General features: G+C 38.8%; 1 protein-coding gene across 1 annotated transcript in view; it reads left to right on the top strand.

Annotated features, from left to right (window-relative positions):
- The first annotated feature begins 2,766 nt into the window (after positions 1-2,766).
- Positions 2,767-27,344, top strand: part of LOC115268098 (uncharacterized) — a 70,456-nt gene continuing 45,878 nt past the window's right edge. Inside the window, exons 1-2 of the mRNA XM_062855444.1 lie at positions 2,767-2,785; positions 2,848-2,982. Coding sequence (XP_062711428.1) covers positions 2,925-2,982 — 58 coding nt within the window. The 5' untranslated portion in view covers positions 2,767-2,785; positions 2,848-2,924. The remainder of the gene's footprint in view (positions 2,786-2,847; positions 2,983-27,344) is intronic.

Here is a 27,344-nt window from a genome sequence, read left to right as displayed (position 1 = left end):
TGTTGCCCATCTGTGTGCCGTATTCAATGCAACATGCAAGAATAAACTCATATTAACATTCATAATCAGAATTGGCTGAGAATCTATGCGCAATGCTAAAATTACACACGTGTCATCGTGTCAGATGACATTGATTTGACTCTTTCTTATGTTTATTGATCTTCGTTCTACTGCTCATGTTGTGTGTAGGTAAGAGGGTAAGAGGTAACGGTAGCGCACGAATGTAACAAAGCAAGCTGACACCCGACTGCGGCAACGAAATAAAGGTAGTAAAAAGTGTCGAATGTTTACCAGACTGGTCGTGATTTGATGTACCGCATCCATGGGTTTGGTTAAATTTTACATTTTACTACCCGGATCTGATTCCGGGTAACTACCGGCTGAACCAAATATGGTCTAACATTATTGTCTTGTTAACTGATCATCGGTTAACCAAAAACGCTGCAAATTGAAGGTGTCACATGCAGGGTTTGACAATTTCGACGGGACTCTCGGAACCGATTCCAGAACACTACCAGTTGTCTTTAGTGTGACGTAAGGCTATTTTCTAGCTAACTGTTCATCAGGTTATCGCAAAAGCCACGATTTGATGTGTCACATGCCTGGATTTGGTTTACTTTTACATTTGGCCTCTTCTGGCCACTCAAAACCGATTCCGAAACACTTGCTGGCTGTTCATTAGGTAATCTAAAAAGCCGCTATTTGATGTGACGCATATACGGGTTTGTTTCTCTTTCAGATTTAACCCTTTCGGCGGGAACCCCGGAACGAGTTCCGGAACACTACTGGTTCAGATATGGTCTGAGATGATTTTCCTGCTCATTATCCATCAGGTCATCGAAAATGCCGTGGTTTGATGTGCCGCATGCATGGTTCAATTGTATATTTGGCCACTTCCAACGGGACGACTAGAACCGGTTCTGGAACACTACCGGTTCAGATATGGTCTGAGATGATTTTCCTGCTCATTGTCCATCAGGTCATCTAAAATGCCGTGGTTTGATGTGTCGCTTGCATGGGTTTGGTACAATTGTATATTTGGCCACTTCCAGCGGGACGCCCAGAACCGGTTCGGGAACACTACCAATTCAGATATGGTCTGAGACTATTTTCCTGCTTACCGCTCATCAGGTTATCGAAAATGTCGTGGTTTGATGTGTCTCATGCATGGGTTTTGTTCACTTTGATATTTGCCACTTCCGGCGGGACACCCGGAACCGGTTCCGGAACACTACCGGTTCAGATATGGTCTTAGACTATTTTTCTGCTTACCGCTCATCAGGTTATCGAAAATGCCGTGGTTTGATGTGTCGCATGCATAGGTTTGATGCATTTTCATATTTGGTCCCTTCCTGGGGTACTGTTCCGGAACACCTAAATGGCCATATCTCCGGAACGGCTGAACCGATCCGAACCATTTTGAATAGGAAACAATGGGACCAGATTCCGCGTCGAATGAACCGTCGGTCATTGAAATCGGATGAGGTTTACTGCCAAAAAGTGATGTGAGTTTTTTGTACACACACATACAGACACACACAAGCACACACATACACACACACACAGACATCACCTCAATTCGTCGAGCTGAGTCGATTGGTATATGTGATTTGAACCTCCGGGCCTTCTATCAAAAAGTCATTTTTGGAGTGAACATATAGCCTTTCCAGTACACTTAGTGTACGAGAAAGGCAAAACATCTACAACTATCACAGTAATATTATCTTACTATTTCATGTTATTTTATATTGAACTAAACATTCTTTGAATTTTTACATTAAAACAATAGCATGAAACGAACTCATCAATTTATGTGCCTCCATCCAACTCTGCTTCGCTGGTAATCTGGGACTCCCGGGTACACAGTTAACAAGTTTTTCGGCGTTTTCATATATAACGTGAATTTGTACGTAATTTGTATATCACGCCGATTGTTATCAACCGATTTATTGTTTGCCCGGCGTTTCGACACTGGGGTTTTGGGTCATCTTTAGGGGTAACTAATTGTTCGTTGTTGGTCTTTTCTTACTTGCGCCAATACCGTACAATCCGTTGCAATACTAGGTAAACGAAAATTATCATGTACAACAAATCAACCAGACAGTTACAGTTAGACGAAAAAAAAGACTTAAAACGAACTATTAGTTACTCCTGAAGATGACACACAACCATTGTGTCAAAACGTCATGTAAACAATAAACCTCGTTTTTCTGTATTGAAGACTGTGTAGCCGTTTAATTTCTGCAGTTTTCTTTAATATTGGCAATTTTTTATAAGGTATCGCAAGTTAAGATGTTCCTAATTCTCACCTTAAATTTATTGTCACCTCCAACCACTTTTTTGCTGTACATAAACAATCAAAACAAAGACGAGGAAAGATGTTAATTCGTGAAGCACAAAAATATTTTATATCAACAACCTCCAGAAATAATTAAAATACGCTAAAATGGGGAAATACAGCCATTATACCAACCCACAGTTCAACAGTGACAAATTTTTGAGAGAATGAGAAATTTATCACAAACCTCCGTCCATCTGAACCAACCAAGCCGGTCCCGTCTTACCAAGTGAAGAAGCATCCGCTCGGCGGGTTCGTCGCTCCTCCGTTTCTCAATTCACTTCGACCAGCTCTCTCTCTTTTGCGGTGGCGGCGGCGGCGGTCTGTTTCTCCAGTACCGGCCGCGTATCGCGATATATCGTTCCTAACATTCCATGTATAAAGTTAGAATCAACAAAACTCCACACCACAGTCAACAGCCGAACGTTGAACAGTGCAGACCAGCAGGTGAATTCGGTTCCGGAGTTTGGACAAGTGGTTTTTAGTGTTCGTTTTATTTTTTATCAAAGTTGCGCAATCTGTGATCAGCCGGGCCAATTTGAAATTGAGACCTTGAAAATTTAATCAGTGCAAAAAAGAGTTAAGAATGCAGTCCTCCAGTTTAATCGTTGGTGTCGTGCTCCTGGCTGCCGTCGTGAGTGCAGGTAATTTACCCCAGAACGTTAAGGAAACAGTGATGGACTTCCTCGGTATCTAATGATCGCGCGCAATCAACAACGTGCCATTGCCATTTGGGAGCAACATATCGGGATGTTAATTACTCGCGTACAATCCTCGATTGGGACAACGGGATGGAGTTTATGTGTGCAGATGATAATGGCGCAGCATCCGTTCATTATGGGGGGACCGTCATAGCTCGCAATCGGAGCCCAAGTGTGCGAAATAACAGACACATTCATTTGATAGCTGCCAGAAATACCGGTTTCTGAATTGTTCTCCACCGAAGTGTCCGGTCTTCTCCGGGGATGATATCAGAACGATTGTGTGATGTTCTTTTTTCATATGCCGCGTCTTCATATTGTTGTTTGATTATGTTTGTTTTGCAAGTGGACTCTATACTTCAATCAATCCACGGTCTTCTTCGTGATCCGAATGCTACTGAAGATTTTTTGTTAAGTCGAGTATCAACTGCTTCAGCCATTATCATACATTCTTATGTACACACAGCCTAGGACTAGCTTACGGGAGCACCAAGGTTGCGAGATATAACGTCGATTTATTTGGTCGTGTAAACCTATTGAGACTATAAGGAAGACGACGTGTTAATGTGCATATTTGAGTGGTGATGCAACTGTGTCGTGCTGAGGATGGGATTACATGTATTGTCTGGAGGGGCCATTGTTTTGATCATCGGTATGATGCCAACAGCCTTGTGGATGAGTTGAAAAGATGGTGGAAGGTCGGCTAGTTTCAGTGGTTTTTCCTGTAAGGGAATGTAATGATATTTAATTCTAGCAGTCACATTTGCTTGGCAGTGAACCTTTATAAGTCAATGTAATAAAATGCAGATAAAAAGTTGTTTGACCTTTGAATTCTGTGTCGTGCAAATTGCTTTCCAACTTCACAATCAACTCCGGAAAATTAGGATAGCTGTTTTGAATTGATGCGACTTTCTCTATTGTCAAACACATTTGTTTCTCTTGTCGTTTCTAGTCAAATATTTAACACTTTCATCCGAAGGGGTCATGAGCTCAAAAATCATGTGCTAAATAATAGGCAACGGTTTATGTCATTGTTATTGCACTTTTACTTCTCTCTTATTGAAATTTACATTTGAACTTCTTGAGATCACAAAAACCAGCAATGTAAGCCTTATTACCACTGTTTATATGTACCAACAGAGTTTTTATAACGTTGAGTACGGACAGACTAAAAAGTGGGACTATTGCATTTTTTAGGACTGCATTGGCATATCTCAGGAGGAAATGTACCAAATTTATTATTTCCTGCATCATCGTAGTCCTACCCTATCCTAGAAAAGTATAGTGAAAGCACAGACAAACAGACGTAACACTCTGATAATTCTCATCGTACACCGATTTAACGGTCTTTTTCACAAATTTGATAGTTGGCCAACTGCCCAACCGTGGCGCTCGCATAGTTTTTGTTCGTGTTTGACGTTTGCTCACTACCGCCACCTAGTTGGTGGTCGGCCAAACTTAGTTCTTTTAGCATTGGGCGAATATGTTTCCGTGACTATGATTTGAATCGAAAAATGTTCGAAGTGTTACGTCTGTTTGTCTGTGGTGAAAGCTCATTGGAATTTCTTGCATCTTCCGGTGAGAACGGGGCGAATACATTAGTTTCATTTTTTGATTTCTTCCGGTTCCGTTTTGCTCTCAGAATGGCTATGAGTTCTCTCGCAACCCCGGCAAGATATCAACATCACACGTTCGCATATTGTGAATGATAGTTTATTGGGGTGAAGTTCATTTATGTCATGTTAGTTCATATTCACCCTTTCATTCTGGGCACGAAATGTGTTTCTTTGTATTCATGGTATTACATATCAATTGGAACGCGGCCTGGTTCTCAGCTTTAGATAGTGTATTTTATGAACACTTCCACAACTATTAACTAAAAGCTTTTCTTTCCAGCATTACTGAAATTGTCAAAATACATTTTGGAGTAATTATAGTTGTAAGTGCTACATAGGGTATGTCAGTAATCTCACGCTCCCATATTCATCCTATCCGAAAACAAGCGATTACGGCTCCGATTGATTTCGTTCTTTTTGTTTTCATGGGTGCTCACTTCTAACAAAAAATACAAAAATAAGAAACAAAACAAACAGCGCTTCAATCCTTTGTTTTTCGTAGGATGAAAATGGGAGCCACATGCTTAATAAGGGAACGAATACCCTACTTGAAAAAAGAAATCAAATTAGCTGTAAAACTATTGAACAGGACCGTATTATAAGTGTGAATTTACAAACTAGGCAATGAAAGACCCCAAAAAATAGAACAACATAATAATCCCAAAAACTTTCAAATTATGACATGAGTATGGCGAAAAAATGTTTCAAATAGGTGAGCACAATGGTTGCTTATAATCGATCTAAAAATATTTTTTTTATCTGCTTTAACGAGATTTTTAGCCCTAGGCTAGTTCATCTCGGGACCCACGTTTTTACTTCCCCTCCGAAGGAAGAACTCACATTTTGTGAGTTTGTCGGGAGTGGGTTTCGATCCCCGGTCCTCGGCGTGATAGTCACGTGCTTTAACCATCACACCAGGACCGCTAAAAAAATAAAAATAAGTTCAAACTCTCTGACAGAACGATTTTACGATGCATACTACACATATTATACATAATATATTAGTTTTTATGCATAATCGTCATTGCTCGAAATATTTTGTAACTATATTGATGATCTAGATTCAGAAATATAGTGCGAACTTTTGCCCCACAACTACTGCAAACTTTTGCCCCACTTTCGAGGCTTTCACAATGTTCCTTCCTACAAGAAACACTAAAAGATTTTTGTTATTTCTTGTGCACCTCTCGAACTACTACACTATGTTTCATAACTATAGATCCAAACAATATTTTTGGATACTCGGATATGTAGAATGAATTCGAATCATATTGTTCTCCTGTTTAATTCATTATTTAGAGTAGACATGAGAAAAATAATAATTCGATATTACATGTGTTCTCTGAATCTGATAAATAGTCTTATAAAAATTCCCTTGTTTCATAACAATAGACCCAAGCGAGAATTCATTCTAGTTAATTTAAGCTACACAAAACATTCAACATATCAATAATGAGTAGTCTCAGTCTTATTAGAGATCACAGTCATTGACACCTTTTCGTCGATATTCGGCTGCCTTTGTCTCTGACATTCGCAACACAAGCAATCAAACTACCGTACGAAACCGAAATGTCAAACGAATGCGCTTGACCACGATTACGGCTTCGGGAGACGGTTTGGCTTTTGTTTTTCCTGTCTTCTTCCAGAGCTGTGTTGGCCATATGTGTGTCGTATTCAATTCAACAAGCAAAAATAGACTAATATTAACATTCATAATCGTAATAGGCTGAAATCCATGCGAAAAGCTAGAATTAGACAAATGTCATCGTGTCAGACGACATTGATTTGACCCTTGTTTATGTTTATTGATCTTTGTACCACCACTCGTGTTGTGTGTAAGTGGCAACGGTAGCGCATGAATGTACCAAAGCAAGCTGACACCCGACTGCGGCACCGAAATGAAGGTAGTGAAAAGTGTCGAATGTTTACAAGACTGAGAAGTCTCTCTTTTGTTCTTAATAAGCTCAAATAGCCTCTCCAGGATACTCTTATTTGACTTTAAATGGATTTTATTCCACGTTTGAACAACTACACGGTTTAGATTTGGAAAACATCCGTACGGCTTATTTTATTTACACACTGCTTTTATAATTAACCCTACAAATTCTCAATTGGGTTCTGGTCAGGGTAAGAAGCTGACCATTCTTTAATATTAATAAGCTTTTCACGAAACTAAGCCATAGTTGCTTGATCCGTGTGAACAAATGTATTCATGATCTTGATAAAACGTTGTCTAATTTGTTTACCGGCGTTGCTGCAAGAAACGATAGTATATATTTTTCAAGTTTAGAAGCTCGGCACATCCCTGAATGCCCGTCAATTCGAGTTGACAGAACCCTCTCCATACCATCAAGCCGCCACCCCCGAGAGGTTCCTCGAGAAGTACCGTGGTTATTTTCGTAAATTTCTCCAGTACGAAAAAAAGCCATTCGGTAGATACAAACTGAACTTCTTTTCGACCTAAAAGGTCTCCCAAAGCGTCAAATACAGGGGATGGCCAAAATGTTTGGGATAGGCAACTTTTTTTGCTCTCACAAAAAAGTTCAACATGCTATAACTTTTCATAGCGTACATCAAAAAATTTCAAATTTTAACTGTTTATCAACCTGTTATATGTGCATCATTGGTACAAATTTGGGCTCGATTGAATAATTTTTCGTGAAGTTAGAACCGTTCGGGTAAAACACTGTTTTTTACACAACTCATTTTTGAGCCGGCATATCTCGGAAACCAGTGAACCGAATTGAATGAAATTTTGAACGTACACTAACAATATACGAATGCTTTACAAACTATAAAAATATAGATACTTTTTGAACGTTGAAAAAAGTTATCATGGATTGACACATTTTGGATTTTTCTCGAGAAAATGTATTTTTTTTAAGTCAATGTCAATAAATTTTAGTGTTGATGTCCAAAGATTTTCCACTTCTGTTCTCAAGTTATCTTTAATCAGATATATTAGAGCCTATTTATATTAAAGGAAGAACACATTTAGCAATTTTTGTGTGGTATTGTAAATTTGACTTATTTTCCTCTATATGGGTAAAAATTTCAACCCGGTATAACTTAATTCGCCCTGGGAAAATATTACATTTTATAACGTTGAATTAAGTATCAATATATAGTTGACAAACGTTAAAAAAATCATTCAATTCGGTTCACTGGTTTCCGAGATATGACAGCTCAAAAATGAGTTGTCTAAAAAATAGTGTTGTACCCGAACGGCTCTAACTTTGCGAAAAATTATTCAATCGAGCCCAAATTTGTACCAATGATGCACATATAACAGGTTGATAAACAGTCAAAATTTAAGATTTTTTGATGCACTCTATGAAAAGTTACAGCATGTTGATTTTTTTATGGGAGAAAAAAAGTTGCCTATCCCAAACATTTTGGCCACCCCCTGTATGTATTGAGAAGCCAATCAAATAAATATTTAAACAAATAACAGTTGATTCGCCGCATGGTGAATTACCATCCTATCTCGATATATCGAGATGAGCAGAATGAACTGTAATTTGTTGAAGAATTTAGAGATCGAAATGAAGAATCAATTTTTAAACTTTCGTAACTAAAAAAAACCTTCACCAAACATATATAATTTCACCTTCTCAGAAGAATTTGCATCTTGCAAACCAGGTACAGTAACCTGTAAAAATAGTATATTGACAAATCGGGAGAAAATCTAGAACAAATACCATCGGGATCAAATAAAGACAGGGAGATAAAGGGATATTTACCTTCAAAGAATTGTAATTAGTTTTGTACCTTTTAATTTCGCCCTCTATGCCGCCCTATAGAGGGCAGAATTAAAAGGTAAAACGGAATACACTCATTTGAGGAGGGTATTCTGCATAGAGGGTTCAAAAAGTCGGTACAAGATGATATTTGCCTGTAGAACATCAAGATGTGGTGTCAACCAACTGTAGTACCTACTTTACTCTAATCTCAACGCATGTTATCGCAATGATATTTTGAGCACGAATCCTTATGATGGCTCAAAAGTTGTGGAGCTCATTTTATTTTTTCACGTTGATCGTGTGGACATTTTTTCAGGACTCTATAGATTGTCAAACGCGAGACGTCTAGTGCTACCTTGTTCTTTCTTTTACGGGTTAAACTTTTTAGTGATTTGATTGCGATCCTTATTCCCCTTTGTGCGATTAGACAGCTTCCTCGAGTTTTCTTTCTGCCGTATTGAATTGGATCTTAAAAGAAAATTACAACGGCACGATGAATCTGTTTACACGACGAAAAAATTCACGAACTGTTAAACACCTGTCTTGATGTGTCAAAATCTTTCTTATTTTAACTTCAGATATATATTTTGCACAAGGCATATTATTAATTGAAGTTTACACGTAACAATACGTCAAACGCCGAAATAAACCTGAGCACAGATCCTAAAACAACGCGTTGATTAGGCACAACGGATGACTTATATGTATTGGATCTATAGTCATGAAACAAAGGGATTTCAGTTTTTTTAAATTAATCTGTGTACACACATATTCATGAATACAATTACATGGCAGAATGTGTAAGGCACATGGGTAATCATAATGGCGGAATGCATGAAATAATCAGTTGCAGTTTGAATAAATAGCAAATAAATATTAGATGGATCTATAGTTATGGAACAGAGTGTATGTAATGACGATTCTCTGACATCAAGAAGTTATGTAATTCTTCTTCTTTCAGTTATCACAAAGTCATATTCCAAGAGGTCAAAAAATTACAACAAAATAGCTAAAAACACACTTTTTGCATAGCTCTGCAACTGAATAACGAAATCGTTCCAATTTTTATTGACGAGTATCTGGTCTGATAATGTGTCGAACCTATACAAATTTGCCTGGGTTCTAAACTCGAGCGCAGAGAAATACCCACTGCGAACTTTTGCTCCGCATAACTCTATTCGATCATTTGGATCCAAATTTTTACTACCATGTGGCGCTAGTGTACATAGTTGATTGATTGATTTGTCTTTATTAAGGAGACTTTCAGCCCTTGGCTGATTCGTCTCTCGTGTACGTAGTTACTTCTGGTACGACTTGAGAAATAGCACAGAATTCAAGCCAGATAAAAAGCTACAATTGTCGACAAATTAGTTTAGGACTGCATGCACTACCGGGAGATGCAATCCTAGTTCCGAACATTTCTATAGGAACCTCTCACGAGATTCATTCATAAATTCCTAAAGATAATTCCCCCACGCTTCTTCTTGTTTTTTTTAGGATTTATTCAAGAATTTTTTTTTTCGGATATTCGGGCATCCCTTTTGGAGGATAACGTGCCTCTGGAGACGGCCTTCTGATCCCTGCAATCATCGGAAATTTATCCAGGAATTCATTGTGGAATGTACAAATCCTCCGAAAATTCTTCAAAAGATTCCTCTGGAAATTCCTTAGATTATTCCTCTGTAAATTGCACCTCTGAAGACTTCTTCGAGCATTCTCGAAGAGATCATTGCTTGGATTATTGTATTAATCCTTCTGTAAAACTTTACTAGATGTTTCATTGGGAATCTCTGGAGTAATTTAATCGGAAAGCTAAATCCAATTTTTCACGAATTGTTTCAGGTAAAACCTTCAGGGATTCCCTTTGAAATTCTTTGCTTACTCCTTTAAGGTTCCATACGGAAATCACTTCAGGGATTCCATAAGAAACTCCTCCAGTGATTTTTTCGGTTTGTGAGTTTGTGAATTCATTCGAAAATCTTTTTCCACCGATTCCTTCGTTAATTTCTCCAAGGATACTTTCAGGAAACCCTTCGGAGCTTCCATACTTCAAATATTTCATTTCAAATCGCTCCAGAGATTCCTTTTGCGATTCCTCCACGAAATTTTCCAGGGATTCATTCAAGAATTCATCCACTGATTATTTCAGAGAGCGCTTCAGGAATGCTTTCGTGATAAAAAATCATAATGGACTATTTCTCCGGAAATGATCATTCATATCATTCGAATGATATTTCACGATTTTCCAAATTTTTCTAAAACACCCCAAACTTTAAACATTATATCTCAAAAACTATGCATCGTAGAAAATACTTTTTTTTAGTGAAATCGACGCCAAATTACTTCAGCAATTCAATAAAAATACACTGAGAAAAAAATTCTCAGAAAGATTTTCAACATAGAGAAAAACGTCTAAAAATGCTGATAAAAGTACCGTCTGTATCATATATTATTTTTAACAAAAAATTTAAAAAAAAACGGTCAAAACGATCAAATCTGACTATACATGTCAATGGTTGCTCCTCCGTGATAGATCTGAGCTGGTACCAATTGCACTAAGATTCAAATGAATAAGGGCTGGGACACTCCACTTATTCTCAAAGTGCAATTTAAGCAGCTCATACATTTTTGATCAATAACGGCGCCGACCACGTCCATATAGTCAGTTGGGAAGGGAAGGAATGTTAGAGCTAGATCACCCCTGCATCCCCACAACCAGCACGGACTGGGGTATTTATTAGACGGAAAGGATGGGAGATCTGGGAGTCACCGTTGGGTCAGTGATGCGATCCATGGATTGGGGATGTTCGTAAGCAGACAGATTGTGTGGTGATTACTATGAAGGACAAGCGGCTCGGTTCGCTTTGGTTGCATAACTTGTAGGCATTATATACACTGTGCTGTGGAAGTTGGAAGGAAGGGAAACGAATTTTTGCAATTCTTCTAGCGATGGCTATGAAAATATGAATATTCATGAATTGTATATGTAGAAAAGAGATAGAAAGATACATAGTAGGATGAAAAGAGACGGGCCAGGGATTGAACCCATGACCTTCTACATACGAATCAGAAGCGGTAGATGCAGAGACGAACCAGCCAAGGGCTGAAAGTCTCTTTAATAAAGATATTAATTAATTAATTAGAAGCGGTAGCCACTAGACCATCAAGCCCGACATGTTATTTTCAGCAAAAACAATTATAAGCGTAAAAACTAATGCTCTTCCTTTCGTTATTTGATGCAAAAATGAAATCTCTTACCGTTTTAGAGATACATATAGCCAGAAAACCAATGGCCAGTCGCTATATTTTCATAGGAAGCCATCTACAATAGTGGCCGTTTATTTGTTGCAACACATTTGCATTGCAACTAGCAAATGACATTCACTAATTGCAACGTACCTTTGACACCAACGTGCATCGGAGTGCACTGACAAAACATCTATGGCACTTGAGCGCCTGGATTAAATAGCCATGTTTTTAATGATCGGGTTTCTAATTAAAATAAGTATCAAATAACGGGTTAACAACACGAGCAAATGCTACCGGTGAACGTGAGATTACTTATGGCACTCAAACCCTATATGTTTTCCATTTTAATTGATGAAAACAAAGACTAACTACTAACAGAGAATGGTTACTACACATCAAAATTTCTGAAAATTATACTCGACGAAGTTAAAATTGACATGCGAATTTCTATCTCATTTAACTAAATTTTACATCAAATAATTTCTTGTACAGAGTGATGATCGCAAACTCCATACTGAGAGCAAGCTGTAAATTTATAAACTGATTGAAAAATGTATGTGATAAGACGAGGTCTTTTTGTAACAGGTTAAATAATGTAACATTTATAACTGTGTAAGTAACAAAAATGCTTATTTGTGTAGTATTTTTTGATAATAATCCTTTTGCTTCGTTCAAAAATGTGTATGTTCTTTTTTACGTTTACATAATACCGTCATGTAGTTCATGATTGAACAAACATTGTTTAATAGATTGAAGTTTTTTGACCATATTTTTAATAGACGGATTTCGCGCCAACTCGAACAAATGTTGGCAGCACCCTCTCAGATTACAACGAAACTTTCTTGGTGTGTAGACCTTGCCCAGATAAGCCACTTTGCATACTCATTTTTCTATTTTTTTTTTCGACTGACTTTTGAAAAGGGCTAAACTTTTTTTATGGATTTTTGCCTTTCTCGTACACCAAGGTGTACCGAAAGGCTATATGTTCACTCCAAAAACGAAAATTTGATAGAGCCCCCGGAGGGGTCAAGTGTTATATACCAATCGACTCAGCTCGACGAGTTGAGATGATGTCTGTGTGTATGTATGTGTGTGTGTATGTATGTGTGTGCGTGTGTATGTGTGTATGTGTACAAAAAGGTCACCTCATTTTTAGATAGTAAATATGAACCGATTTCAACGACCGATGGTTCATTCGACGGGGTACATTGTCCCATTGTTTCCTATTGAAAATGGTTCAGATCGGTCCAGCCGTTCCGGAGTTATGGCCATTTAGGTGCTCCGGACCGGTACCCCAGGAAGGGGCCAGATATGAAAATGCAACAAACCCATGCATGCGACCCATCAAACCACGGTATTTTCGATTATCTGATGAACGGGATGAAGGAAAATAGTCTCTGACTATATCTGAACCGGTAGTGTTCCGGAACCGGTTCCGGGTGTCCCGCCGGAAGTGGCCAAATAAGAAAGTGAACATAACCAATGCATGCGACACGTCAAATAGCGGATTTTTTGATAACCAGTTGAATGGTAAGCAGCAAAATAGTTTCAGACCATGTTTGAACCGGTAGTATTCCGGAACCGGTTCCGGATGTCCTGCCGGAAGTGGCCAATTAAAAATGTGTACCAAACCCAGGCATGCGACACATCAAAGAGCGGCTTTTTCGATAACCAGATGAACGGTTAGCAGGAAAATAGTTTCAGACCATGTTTGATCCGATTGTGTTCCGGAACCGGTTCCGGATGTCCTGCCGGAAGTGGCCAATTGAAAAAAGTGAACCAAACCCAGGCATGCGACACATCAAAGAGCGGCTTTTTCGATAACCAGATGAACGGTAAGCAGGAAAATAGTTTCAAACCTCGTTTGAACCGGTAGTGTTCCGGAACCGGTTCCGGATGTCCTGCCGGAATTGGGCAATTAAAAAAGTGAACCAAACCCAGGCATGTGACACATCAAACAGCGGCTTTTTCGATAACCAAATGAACGGTAAGCAGGAAAATAGTTTCAGACCATGTTTGAACCGGTAGTATTCCGGAACCGGTTCCGGATGCCCTGCCGGAAGTGGCCAATTAAAAAAGTGATCCAAAACCAGGCATGCGACATATCAAAAAGCGGCTCCTTCGATAACCAGATGAACGGTAAGCAGAAACATAGTTTCAAACCTAGTTTGAACCGGTAGTGTTCCGGAACCGGTTCCGGATGTCCTGCCGGAAGTGGCCAATTAAAAAAGTGAACCAAACCCAGGCATGCGACACATCAAAGAGCGGCTTTTTCGATAACCAGGTGAACGGTAAGCTGAAGAATAGTTTCAGACTATATCTGAACCGGTTGTGTTCCGGAACCGGTTCCAGCTGCCCCGCTGGAAGTGGTAAATTAAAAAAGTGAACCAAGCCCATGCATGTGACACATGGAAGAGCGGGGTTTTTCGATAACCAGATGAACGGTAAGCAAGAAAACAGTTTCATACCGTATCTAAACCGGTTGTGTTCCGAAACCGGTTCCAGGCGTCCCATCGGAAGTGACCAATTAAAAAACAAAACCAAACCCATGCATGCGAAACATCAAATCATCAAAAATGTTCGTTAACTAGATACACGGGCAGCAAGAAAATAGTCTCTGACCACACTTAAGATTACCGGCAGTGTTGCAGAATCAGGGTTGGATCCATTGCTGAAATTACGCAGGTGAACAAAATCGATGCAAGCGATTAATATGTGTAAAAGAACAAAATCTTGATAAAAATTTAAGCGATCTTGTCAAATTACATCATTTTAGATTCCTGAGGCGTCATTTTACAGTAGGATAGATCAACGTTGTATGGAAAAAAATAAATTTTATAGCACCAATCCCCTTCTGCGTCTAATTTTGATGCAACTGGTTGAGTCCTCGTGCTCTGTAACACGGTAGAAATTTGAATGGGCTTTAATAGGGGAAATTTCGATTGCTTGCACTTTTTTTGTCAAATTTTACATGAATCTTATAACTAATGATAATAAAATATAGGCTAAAGTGCGCAGAAAAAAAAATGCCGAAATGTCTTGATAATGATCGGCATCCAGTGCTAGTGAAGGTGGTCAAGCAGTCGACTGAGAGATTTGCTATTTTTCAGCTCGGCCTATACGTTTAACATAGCGTCGGAGTATGAGCCATCAATAAGTTTCCAAATTCAATTATGGCTTTGATAAAATTCTTGCTTTTCTGAATAAGGCTGACACAAATTTTGATTTTCTCTTAAGTCCAGAGGGGTCCCCCCTTGGAAATTTTGGTCGGAATGCAACTTCTTGAAGAATTGCACAAATAAATAAACCAATAGATTTATCAATTTTAAAGTCTTCCAGAAGTTTTTTTTTATCAAAACCGATAAGTTAAGGCGAAACTGGAAGCCTTTCCTCATTTTTTGGTTTTTGATGTACTATTAAATAACGAAGCAATATTTTTAAAATCGGTTTTCGTGCACATGTAGAGTGTGGATCAGGGTATCTTCTGATTTTTTACGCGGTATAAAATGTTTTTCGTTTTTGCAGAAACCATGTTTGAACAAAATTTCACAAAAAATGGTTTTTGCAAATACGAAAAACATTTTATGTCGCGTAACAAAATCAGAATATACCCTGATCCATACTCAACATGTGCACGAAAACCAATTTTGAGAATATTGCTTCGTTATTTTATAAAAAATCAAAAACAAAAAAAAAATTAGGAAATGCTTCCAGTTTCGCCTTAAGCGGGTTTGCTTAATTTTTTAAATAATTTTTTCATCAAATACATTTATTATTTATCAACTCCACCCCTCATTGACGAGTCAACGAGCACTGTGACAAAAGAAGAAAATGAGATTTATTCCGTTCTAGAGTATTCTCAGGATTCAGGAACACTTCGTCTTATGGCCGGAAAAAATGTTGAGTACATATTCGACGAGAAAGGCACTATCACCACTAGGTGGATTAACCTGGGATTTTAAAAATGTTTTTAATCAAAAAATGACTACTCCTACAAAAAAGTGTTGCATGGGTGATTATCACAAAATAAGTCAAATTTTAAGAAAAAAATACTGAAAAAAATTCAAAATGAGCCCTACACTGAAAAAAAAAATCATTTCTAAAAATTCAAAGTTGATTAAAAAAAACACCATTTTTGATTTTGATGAAATTTTGTCTCAAGACAGGTAATTATGTTCCCTACCAACCGTCCATACATCAAGATGGGCACTTTTAAGGAAAAAAAGTTTTTCTAACAAAAACTTTTTCTTGTTCGAATGATTTTTTTTTTCAGTGTATTTTGTTATCAACAATAAAACCAGTGAAGGCCATAACAATCCCAGAATCCAATGAAACTCAATTTTCTAGGAGATTTTGTGTTATTTATTTAATCATTTGGAAGGGTTTTCCTATACATAAAAAACTTCAAAATATTACAAATGTATTTTCTTAGGAAATGTAATGTTTGATCGCAATATGTATTGAAGTGCACTTTTAAATATACAATTATTTATAATTATGAATTTTTCAAATATATATATATGTGTTTTAGAGCCAATTTTAAACATGTTCTTTTCTATTTTTTCCGATCATACTAAATATTTTTGGTTCATCTTCTGAATTAGAATACCTGGAGTCAGTAGTGTGCGGTAGTTCGGCAGCAGCAAAGTTTCGCGCGCTCGCTTTGCTAGATTTTTGCGATTTTTTTTCTCTGCGGGGCTTCGACGACGGGACGCCAAGCAGTCAGTAGTGTGCGGTAGTTCGGCAGCAGCAAAGTTTCGCGCGCTCGCTTTGCTAGATTTTTGCGATTTTTTTTTTCTCTGCGGGGCTTCGACGACGGGACGCCAAGCAGTCAGTAGTGTGCGGTAGTTCGGCAGCAGCAAAACTTCGCGCGCTGGCTTTACTAGATTTTTGCGATTTTTTTTCTTTTCTCTCTGCGGGGCTCCGACGACGGGACGAGTGTGCGCGCGCCGTGGTTCGAGTCGGTTCCGAATTTTTCGCTTCCCATCGGCGCTAGTTTCCAATACACTTTTAGTTGATAATAAATATTTTCTTTCATTTTTTTTGCATTTACACAAAAGAGTGAAAAATGTTAGTTCGGGTTCGCCGGTCGAGAAAAAAATCCGGGCGCCGACAAGTGAGTCGCGTTCAGTGTATTTCTGTGTGGAATAGACTAAAGGTTTCTGCTCCCTAGTGGAGTGGAGACGCGCGATAGAATTTTCTTTTAGGCTACCCAAGTAACAATTATACTTTTGTTGCAATCCTGAAGTAATTTCTAAGATTGAATATTAAAACTTAGCAATAAAGCTCTTTGTTCTGCAAATCCGTGATTAAATAGGCATATAAAATATCCATAAGACTAATCTGGCCCACTCTTCAGGAGATCTTCAAGGCTGCTTTTGAAGACTGCTTTGAAACTAATTGTATTTATGTACTTGCACTGATGATTGATTATAAGAACAACATAAAACTTTTACAAGAATAGCTTGAGGCATGTTGATCTTTTAGCTGTCTTTCTCAAAAGTGCTAATAGTGCATAATAAATTAAATCTTATACCTCAGCATTATGCAGATGCGAAGTTTTGTTTCATGGACGAAATGTTAATTGAACTGCGAATTCATTTTCATCAAATTGAAATGGCTAAAACATTTAAATTGCCTGACTGATCATTGACAGCGAATCAAAATTTTCCGTGCCATACCCATTTTTTCGTTGATATGCCATCCAAAATATACAAAAATTACAAAGCGCCGCAAAAATAATATCAATCAATAATATACGAAGACATAAATTTCCTATAAAAATAAAAGGCCACGCCACTTTTTCAATTCATTTTAATCATGGCTGCCGTTCCAAGCGAACAAAACTCATGCAGCCTCCATCAATTGTTATTACCTTTACTCCAAACCACCTCAAATCAATGATGGAACCAAGTGACCTTGCATGAAATCTACAGCATTTACTGAAGATTGTTTTTACTAGTGATGATCTTATGGCAGATTTTTTCGTTTTAGATGAAACTTATTCGTTTTATTCAAGAGTAACAGCCTTTGACAATTGTTTGTTTACCTTTTTGGAGCTAGAAAGTTGTTTCTGTACATTTCGCGTCAGGGTGTGCCAATTCTGTTATAGTTTCGTGTATTCAATAAGTGCATTACTGAAATTTACTAAAATTACACTATTTAGCAGAAGCATAGAAGAGTCACAGTAAGTACCCATTTCATTTTCGATTCAAGTTGCTGTGGCCTGTGTGAGTAACTGGCTGAAGGTTGGACGACAGCAGCAAGTTACTCGCATTTTTGATTGGCAATAAAATGAATATTTCGTCGATATGATTACTTTTGAGCATATAGCTATATAAGAACTTTTATATAGCTATATGCTAATATAATTACTTTTGAGCATATATTTATATAAGAAAGCTGTTTACGACCAATTTGTTGCAAATTTATTATTTCCGCTTAGTTCTTGTTCCAGAGTAGTGGCTCTAGCTCAAGAATTGAAAGCTTTAAGAAGTTTTTGAAGGAGAACAACTCAAATGAATTGTACTTGAATAAACGCAGCATAAACTTTTAATAAAGTTTGTTGATGTTATGTGTTGCAAATAACTTCAAATACGTCTTAAAACTTATTATAAGATTAAATGCCTTAGTGAATCAAGTTATTTTATGCGCAATTTTCAAAATTATCTTGAAGAAAACTTAAAAACCGCATACGAACGGAGATTGTTTTCTCTTGATAAAAACAACTATAAATGTTTCATGAATTCTTCATGATATGATAAAGCTTCCATAAAAATAAACAAATCCAAAAGGAATTTAAGTTGTTACTTGGGTAGTTTTTGCGTCGAAAAGTGGTCGGTTGTTAACGGCGGTTTGTGTATATTGATCCATTGTCAAATCATATCACCAACCATAGGTGACTCCCGGACTGACAATGTACCTTACCCTACTAACAAAAAATTCCTTCCTGAGACAAACGTGGAGATGCAGCGAGTCGCGGTCTTTTCAACAACGTTTGTCTTACTAACATTCCCTTCCATCCTCGATGACCGTAAGGACGTGGCCGGCGCCGTTATTGACCTTATTAAAGTTGAGAGCTCTCGACCTGTGTACATTGAGAATAGTAAGCTAGTCCCAAGCCCTATTCATTGGTTCCTTGTGCAATTTCGATTGCTCTGGTCAATCACGGAGTAGCAACTACGAATTGTGCGGTCATCTATGCTCATGCTCATGCTCATGCTCATGCTCATCTTCTGAATTAGAATACCTGTTTGCCTTTACTTTGTCGCCAGGAATAGGCAAAAAACTATGGAATTTCTGAGTGCCTGGTATTGTTTTGGCGTTATTATATATTTCTTCGAGATCTTCTGACATTTTAATGTACTGTTCAGTGGATACGTAACAGAAATTTAATTTAGTTATATTTTTATCTGTCTGTACAACTGCCCAGTTATATAACTCTCGTGGAGTTGTTATGGTATTTCCATAATCTCGAGCAAGACTTGCTCTCTTTGCCATTCGCTTGAGAGTGCCACCAATAGCATCACATGGACCTTTACCGTGGGACGTTGCAAAAAAATGCCATTCTGCTCTTAATGCATGCTTTGACTGGAATCTACATAGACTAGCAAAGTTCTTCTTATTTTTGTATTGTGATGCTGCCCCATCAGATATAAAATAAATTTTAGAAAAGTTCGTTAATTGTTTCATAAAATCTATCATTTTTTGAGATCAACTGGACCGCAACTGTATCGTGAGCCATTACTTCCGATATGATAATGAAGCTAACATTTACAAGTTTATTATCTTTCATATAGTAAATTTCAAATGGGTGTATTGTTGCTTGCGAGTTGATCCAATGATATCCTTGAGCAGCGTTTTGAATTATGAATGAATAGTTTTCAGAGAAATCACAAATCGCAAGAATTTCATCATCCTTTAATGTATCTTTTTTATTTCTGAGGAATGATGATTGTTGTTTATGAATAAAGTCGTGTGTTATAAGTTTGTCAATTTTATCAACAAGATACGGAACAAATTCATCAACAGGTTTAATAATCGTTTCTAAATTACAGCGATCAGTATTCAACCACTGCTGAAATATAATCTCTTCTTTGTCATTTGATTCTAATATCAATGTAAGTTCCTCTTCAATGTGTTCATTACAAGCACACTTTTCACAAGCACGGAAAAAGCAATTACCTGTTCTGGTGGAAATATCGCAAAGCATTTTTTGTATTATTTCATCTTGTGACACAATTCTTATACTGTTGAACATTAAATTTACATTTTCATGAATAGTACATATGCATACATTATGTATACCAGTAGAATCAAGTAAAATACAATGCTTTGGTCGCAACTGTGTAAATACTGTGAAACCAATATTCACAGTTTTGTACATATCTACAAAAATCATATAAGCCTCTTTGAGCGACATCATCAAAAGTCGTTTTTGAACTTGTTGTTTTTTTTTCATTTCGAACCTCAGAAACAAAATCATTTGTTCCTGGCATTGGCCTGCTGATATCATTATCATCAAAAAATTCTCTTACTATTTGTTTTGTATCGTCATCAATACCATGCCCCTTCTTTTTTCGGTTATACAAACCCAAGCAACACACATGTTATATAAAAGTTACGACATCGCAAGTTTTGGTTGTATAGAAGTTTATTTTACGTTATTTCAACACTATGTTAGAATTACGTAAAATAAACTTCTATACAACCAAAACTTGCGCTGTCGTAACTCTATTATAACAAGTGTGTTGCTTGGGAAGAATACCCTGTTCATAAACAAGATCCTTCACCCGCCTCGCCATATACATTGGTGCGTTAAACTCTGTTGTGATTTTATTTACCGACCAAGACTTGGGAAGTACAGATAGTATTTTAATCTGTTCGCTTCTGTCAGTTGTAGGGTGATTGAACTTATCCTTTAACTGCATAATTATCTCGTCATACGCCTCCACTTTGCCAACATCCGTTGAATTTATTCCGAAGATATTTTTTCGAACTGCTTTCGTAATCTGCAATGATTTGTTTATGCGATATTCCATACTTCTTATGTTTCTAGATGAGATTGGCGATAAACACAATGTTTCAGCAATGGTATTAAACTTCTCAATATTATTGGGACCCTGTAGTTGATCTGTTGACGGAATTGACTCCAATGATGGAATAGATGGTACCATATCTGTAAGATAAAAGTTAAGGTTAACAATATAATAATGAATGCAGTGGAAAGTTAATGATAGTTATTTATGCAACGAGTTGCAAAAATGATTTTTTTTCGCACAAGTAGTACATTTATCCAACGAGGCTTGCCGGGTTGGATAAATACGAAGAATACTGAAAAATGTAGTTTTGCAACGAGCTGCAAAATGAGTTATATAAAAGAAGCTAACACGTTGAAGGCTTACTTACCCAGCTCATGTTCGATTTGTTGACCACTCGTTGACGGTTCTGGTTCTGGAACATCATGATGTTGCTGCCCACTAAATGATGGTTACATAGTTTCGTCGTTGACCCGATGATTGAAAATTCAACTCGATCTTTTGCAGCTTCGATTCGAATGATTTCTTGAGTATTTGTGAGATAAGGGAACGTCCATAAATTACGTCACGCTTTGGGGGGGAGGAGGGTGGGGTTCTAGCAAAGTGTGACGACCCATACAAAAAACCAGAGGTCCAATACAAAAAGTGTGACATAGGAGTGAGGGGGGTGAAAATGGTCGATTTTTGCGTAACGTAATTTATGGACGTTCCTTAAAAGGCATACCAAAAAACCTGGTTTCACCCGACCAGTTGAGGTCATTGGGATTTTCTAAAGCTGCTGATGACGTCGGTTCCTTCGGAAGAAAAGTAAAGTAATGGGTCTCGACCTTTGTGTAGAAATTATCGGTCGGGGCCCACGTGCACTTGATCCGTATTTGGCTTAAAAAAAAACTCGACACTGAGTCAAGAGCAATGTATTTTGCTAAATTTGAAATAGAAAGCCTGAAATAGCTTTTTCATACACAAACACATGTGAAAATGATAACTTTGGGATTTGAATGAACATTTCCTTTTTCAAACGATGTAAACAGTATTCGTGATATCTCATTGCATAAGATAAGAATGAAGGAAGTTTGGTCATTTCATGATAGTGCAATGATAATAGTATTTTTCGCAAAAACCATCTTTAAGGTTTAGCAAAAATCTTTCAAGGAAACTAGAGAGATCAAAATGTTTTTAGAAAACGAACATCCAAACAAACTATAATGACATGAAATCACCATTGCAACATTTTAAGTTTAAGCCATGACACATTTAACACTGATATTTTGAGTGATCTTCTAATTTAAAAACAATACGACAGAATGGGATTTATTCATAGCAGTCTGATACCCATAGAGAGGGGTATCCATGCAATCCATTCCCTAGATGCCTATCCAGACGTTCAAACCTTGACCCCATTTCAGTTACGCATTCCGAAAACTGACCTTGATTCACATCCTCTACCACGCGTGACGACCCCCGCCCACATAAGATTGCTCTTCATTTTCCCGAGTCCGAATCTCCATCCAACCCACTACAGTCGAGTCTCTTACTAAACGAATTCCTATTAAACGGACTCCTATTAAACGAACTCCTACTAGACAGGGGTGAGCGTTATAGGAGACTAAGAGCTTATGGGATTTCGGCATTTTGGGGGTGTGGCCTATTATCTCGGGTGTGTTAAGAGTTAACGCAATACTTTCTTCGGCAAAGTTTTAGGGCTTGATAAGATCTACCATTTAGAACTTTGGTTCATATGATTAGTTGGCAATTTGGCCGCTAGAGGGACCATCAACAATTTGATGCTAAATTGCACTACAGGAACCATATCAGGTTGTCAAGCAAACGTTACGATATGCGACAGCTCAAGAACCTGATAATCTGGAAGATTAGTGTCTTCGGGAAAGTTGTTGGGTACGCCAATAACTTACTGACGATGCGTTGCGAAGTTCGAAATTCCTCCACTGGGCGGCGCTAGTGAGCAAGTGAAATTTCAAAACCTCATATCTCAGAATCCCGATAACTTAGGAAGATGGTGTCTTCGGCAAAGTTGATCAGTATGACATAAACTTACATAAAAATAAACACTTGTTTCGCAATTCTGCCACTAGGCGGCGCTAGTGAACTTGCAAATTTTAGAAATCTCATAGCTCAGAATTCTGATAACTTAGGAAGTTGGTGTTTTCGGCAAAGTTGGTCAGTATAACCTAAACTTACATAAAAATAAACACTTGTTTCGCAATTCTGCCACTAGGCGGCGTTTACCGGTTTTTTTCGTCTTTTTTCGATTTTTTGGCGGTTTTTCGGCTTGGCAAAACTAGTGTCGCTCCCCCCGATAACTTAGAAAGTTGGTGTCTTCGGAAAAGTTGATCAGAATGACAAGAACTTACATAAAAATAAACACTTGGTTCGAAATTCTGCCACTAGGAGGCGCTAGTGAACTTTCAAATTTTAGAAATCTCATAGCTCATAATCCTGATAATTTAGGAAGTTGGTGTCTTCGGCAAAGCTGGTCAGTATAACCTAAACTTACATAAAAATAAACACTTGTTTCGCAATTCTGCCACTAGGCGGCGTTTACCGGGTTTTTTCGTCTTTTTTCGACTTTTTTGGGGGTTTTCGGCTCAGCAAAACTAGTGTCGCTCCCCCTGATAACTTAGAAAGATGGTGTCTTTGGCAAAGTTGATCAGAATGACATAAACTTACATAAAAATAAACAATTGTTTCGCAATTCTGCCACTAGGCGGCACTAGTGAACATACAAATTTTAGAAATCTCATAGCTCAGAATCCTGATATCATAGAAAGTTGGTGTCTTTGGGAAAGTTGATCAGAGTGACATAAACTTACATAAAAATAAACACTTGTTTCGCAATTCTGCAACTAGGCGGCGCTAGTGAACATGCAAAGCCGGAAAACCGCCGAAAAAGTCGAAAAAAGACGAAAAAACCCGGTAAACACCGCCTAGTGGCAGAATTGCGAAACAAATGTTTATTTTTATGTAAGTTTATGTCATACTGATCAACTTTGTCGAGAACACCAACTTCCTAAGTTATCAGAATTCTGAGCTATGAGATTTCTAAAATTTGCATGTTCACTAGCGCCTCCTAGTGGCAGAATTTTGAAACAAGTGTTTATTTTTATGTAAGTTCATGTCATTCTGATCAACTTTGCCGAAAACACCAACTTCCTAAGTTATCAGAATTCTGAGCTATGAGATTTCTAAAATTTGCATGTTCATTAGCGCCGCCTAGTGGCAGAATTGCGAAACAAGTGTTTATTTTTATGTAAGTTCATGTCATACTGATCAACTTTGCCGAAGACACCATCTTCCTAAGTTATCGGGATTCTGAGATATGAGGTTTTGAAATTTTACTTGCTCACTAGCGCCGCCCAGTGGAGGAATTTCGAACTTCGCAACTCATCATCAGTAAGTTATTGGCGTATCCAACAACTTTCCCGAAGACACTATCCTTCCAAATTATCAGGGTCTTGAGCTGTCGCATATCGTAACGTTTGCTTGACAACCTGATATGGTTCCCGTAGTGCAATTTAGCATCAAATTGTTGATGGTCCCTCTAGCGGCCAAATTGCCAACTAATCATATGAACCAAAGTTCTAAATGGTAGATCTTATCAAGCCCTAAAACTTTGCCGAAGAAAGTATTGCGTTAACTCTTAACACACCCGAGATAATAGGCCACACCCCCAAAATGCCGAAATCCCATAAGCTCTTAGTCTCCTATTAAGCGGATTCCTATTGCGCCCCCCGACCAGTGATCTTATAAGAGTCTCGACTGTACAACGATAGCGCCAATTTCAACCACTTAACCGAAATTCATCGTGATCATTATGTAATTTTGTAAGCCACCCGTGTAAATCTGCGCCACGTCGACCAAAAACAACTGCATTCCCATCGTGGCGCACAGTGTTCCGTTTTTCCGTGTTTTCCTTCCCCGGTGGCATGCATCGATTCCCGATTCGAATCGTACGGTCCACTTTTGCGCGATCCGGTTCGATCCGATCGCCGCGAAGATCGCTATGATGTGATGTGGAAACGTTTGTTTTTCCGATGAGTTCACGAACTCCCTCTCCTCTGCTACCGTCTTCTTTCTTCACTGTCCGTCCAGGCTAGGAAGCTTTATCGCACAATCTGAATCAGCAGAACCATCCATCCGTGCACACGAATAGATGCGCGAATAACGTTTGCTCACCACCGTTTCGGCTGTTGATGTTTGCCCGGGTAATTACCATCCACGGTGCCATGAATAATGCAAACCGAATCATTGTGTTGTTTATGCTTGCCCCGGGTGTCGTCTATGGTGTCTTTTTTCTGGAACTCCGTCCGGCCAACACAGGTGTTCGCGCGGAGACCAGAATTCGCTGCACGTCGAAGCGGAGATGCCAGATTTATGTTTTTGCCAATGAAAACTTAGAGTTTATGGGGGGCGCGTACGGGAGAATTCATGCCTACCGAGGAGGGAATTCAAATGGATTGAAATTAGCGAAATGTGTTTAATGCAGTTGGCAAATTATGTGCCTGTTCTGCGAAATGGAGCTCCGTGATTTCAATTCCGAATGGAGGATCTCCGATGGATTAGATTCGAATCAAATGAGAAGACGTGACTCAGAAGGCGCGTTGTTTAGCCTGGAACTAATACGCAATTCGCAGCATGATTCACTATTAGTATGTTAGGTGATAGGCGCAATGATTTTAAATGTGTTTTTGTCAATTGTCGCTTACTTCGAGTATACTCATTCATAGAACCTATAGTGAAGATTTTAACACCAAACCATTCGGTTTGGCCGTAACTTTGCAACCTCAGTTTCTGTCGATTAGGATTATTTCGTTGTTGAGGCTGCGCCGCCACGAGCTTCTGCTGCGTTCTAATCTAACGCTTGCTTGCAGATTTCATTTCCACCCCTGCGTAGAGTGTGGACAAAGGTATTTACATATTCTAAGGTAGTCTTAGATGTCAAAACTGGCTGAGCGGCCATTATTTTTTCACCGTGAGAAATTCTGAAAACAAACACCCCCCCCCCCAGAGCAAATTCCTTTGAAATTTTGCTTCCTCTGCTTTTCCCCACAAACTAAACGACCTGCTTAACCTTCCATTATATAAAAACCTTGGTGTGGACGACCCACCTCCACTCTCGCTCCCGAATTTCTGTCGCTATCGGCTTTCGATGACATCGACGATGTGGCTTCACGGGATCCAATTGTGTGGTCACCATGCACGAGTTTTATACCTCAGACATCTATTGATGAAGACCTGCAGCCGTTGAAAGTTCTCCACTGATACACACCAAGTTTCACTGGCGTACAGCAGCACAGATTTCACGTTTGAGTTGAAAATTCTGAATTATGTACGTCGACTAATCTGATTGTTTTTCTATAGATTTCTTAAGGACAAGGTATTTGGAGTACATTGCTCAAAATTTCTAGAGCACCGTTTTTTAGAACCGTTGAACGGATTTGGATTAAAATGCATCACGCTGTTGACAACCACTGAACAATTAGCGTGATGCATTTTCATCCAAATCCGTTCAATGGTTCTAAAAAACGGTGCTCTAGAAATTTTGAGCTATGTACTCCAAATACCTTGTCCTTAATCTCGCAAAGGCAGCCCTTGCCTTCTTGATCCGTACACCTATGTTGATCTTGGTGCCACCATCGGCCGCCATTTGGCTACCAAGATATTGGAAGCATCCAACATGCTCCACTGCTCGCCCAGCTACCGTGAAGCTGGAAGGGTTGACCGTGTTTACATCCAATGATTTGGTCTTCTTGACGTTGATGGTGAGACCTGGTGCCGAAGAGCGATCGGCAAGATCATCGAGCTTACTCTACATATCAGAGCGCCGTTGAGCTAAGAGAGCAACGTCATCATCCAGTTCGAAGTCATTTAGGTGCTCCATGGTAATGGGCTGCCACAGCAACCCACGATTTGGTACACGATCTATCGCACCTACCAGGATATCGTCGATTACGATGAGGAACGGTGATAGGATACATCCTTGCCTCACTATAGCAACGACTCGGATGAGTTCGGACAAGACACCGTTGTGCAAGACTCTGCACGAAAATGCCCTGTACTGTGCTTCAATGAGGCCGATGATTTTCTCAGGGACACTCTTGCGCCTGAGGGCTTCCCACATGTTTTCTGTGATTGAGCTTTACGTAATCGATGAACACCAGGTAGAGAGATTCTTGGATTTAATTAATTTGCTCCAAGATGATACGGATCGTGCAATATGGTTCACATAGGATCGTCCGGCACGGAATCCTGCTTGCCGGAGAGTTGCGGCGACCTTCTCCTGTATACGGTTAAGGATCACTTTGAAGAGGACTTTGAGAACGATACACAGTAACATGATGCCCTGCCAATTATCGCATAGAGTCAGGTCACCCTTTTTGGGTACCTTTACTAAGACGCCTTGCATCCAGCCGGCCGAAAGTTTCGAGGTTTCCCATGTTGCAGAACTATTGATGGAGCAGTTGTGCAGATACGACGGGATCAGCTTTGAGCTTTTCAGCTGATATGTATGCGATCGGCCCCCGGGGCTCTGTTCGAATTCATGCTACTGCTACGGCTGTTTTTATCTCCTGCTCTGATAGAACTTCGGGGTGTTGACACGGGTAATGCGTCGAACTCTTGGCGGATCATGCTGAGGTGTT

Source organism: Aedes albopictus, chromosome 3 (genome assembly GCF_035046485.1).
Source record: "Aedes albopictus strain Foshan chromosome 3, AalbF5, whole genome shotgun sequence".
NCBI classification, from domain to species: Eukaryota; Metazoa; Arthropoda; class Insecta; order Diptera; family Culicidae; genus Aedes; species Aedes albopictus.
The sequence above is the reverse complement of the archived record's forward strand: the minus strand, read 5'-3'. Positions and strand labels throughout refer to the sequence as shown.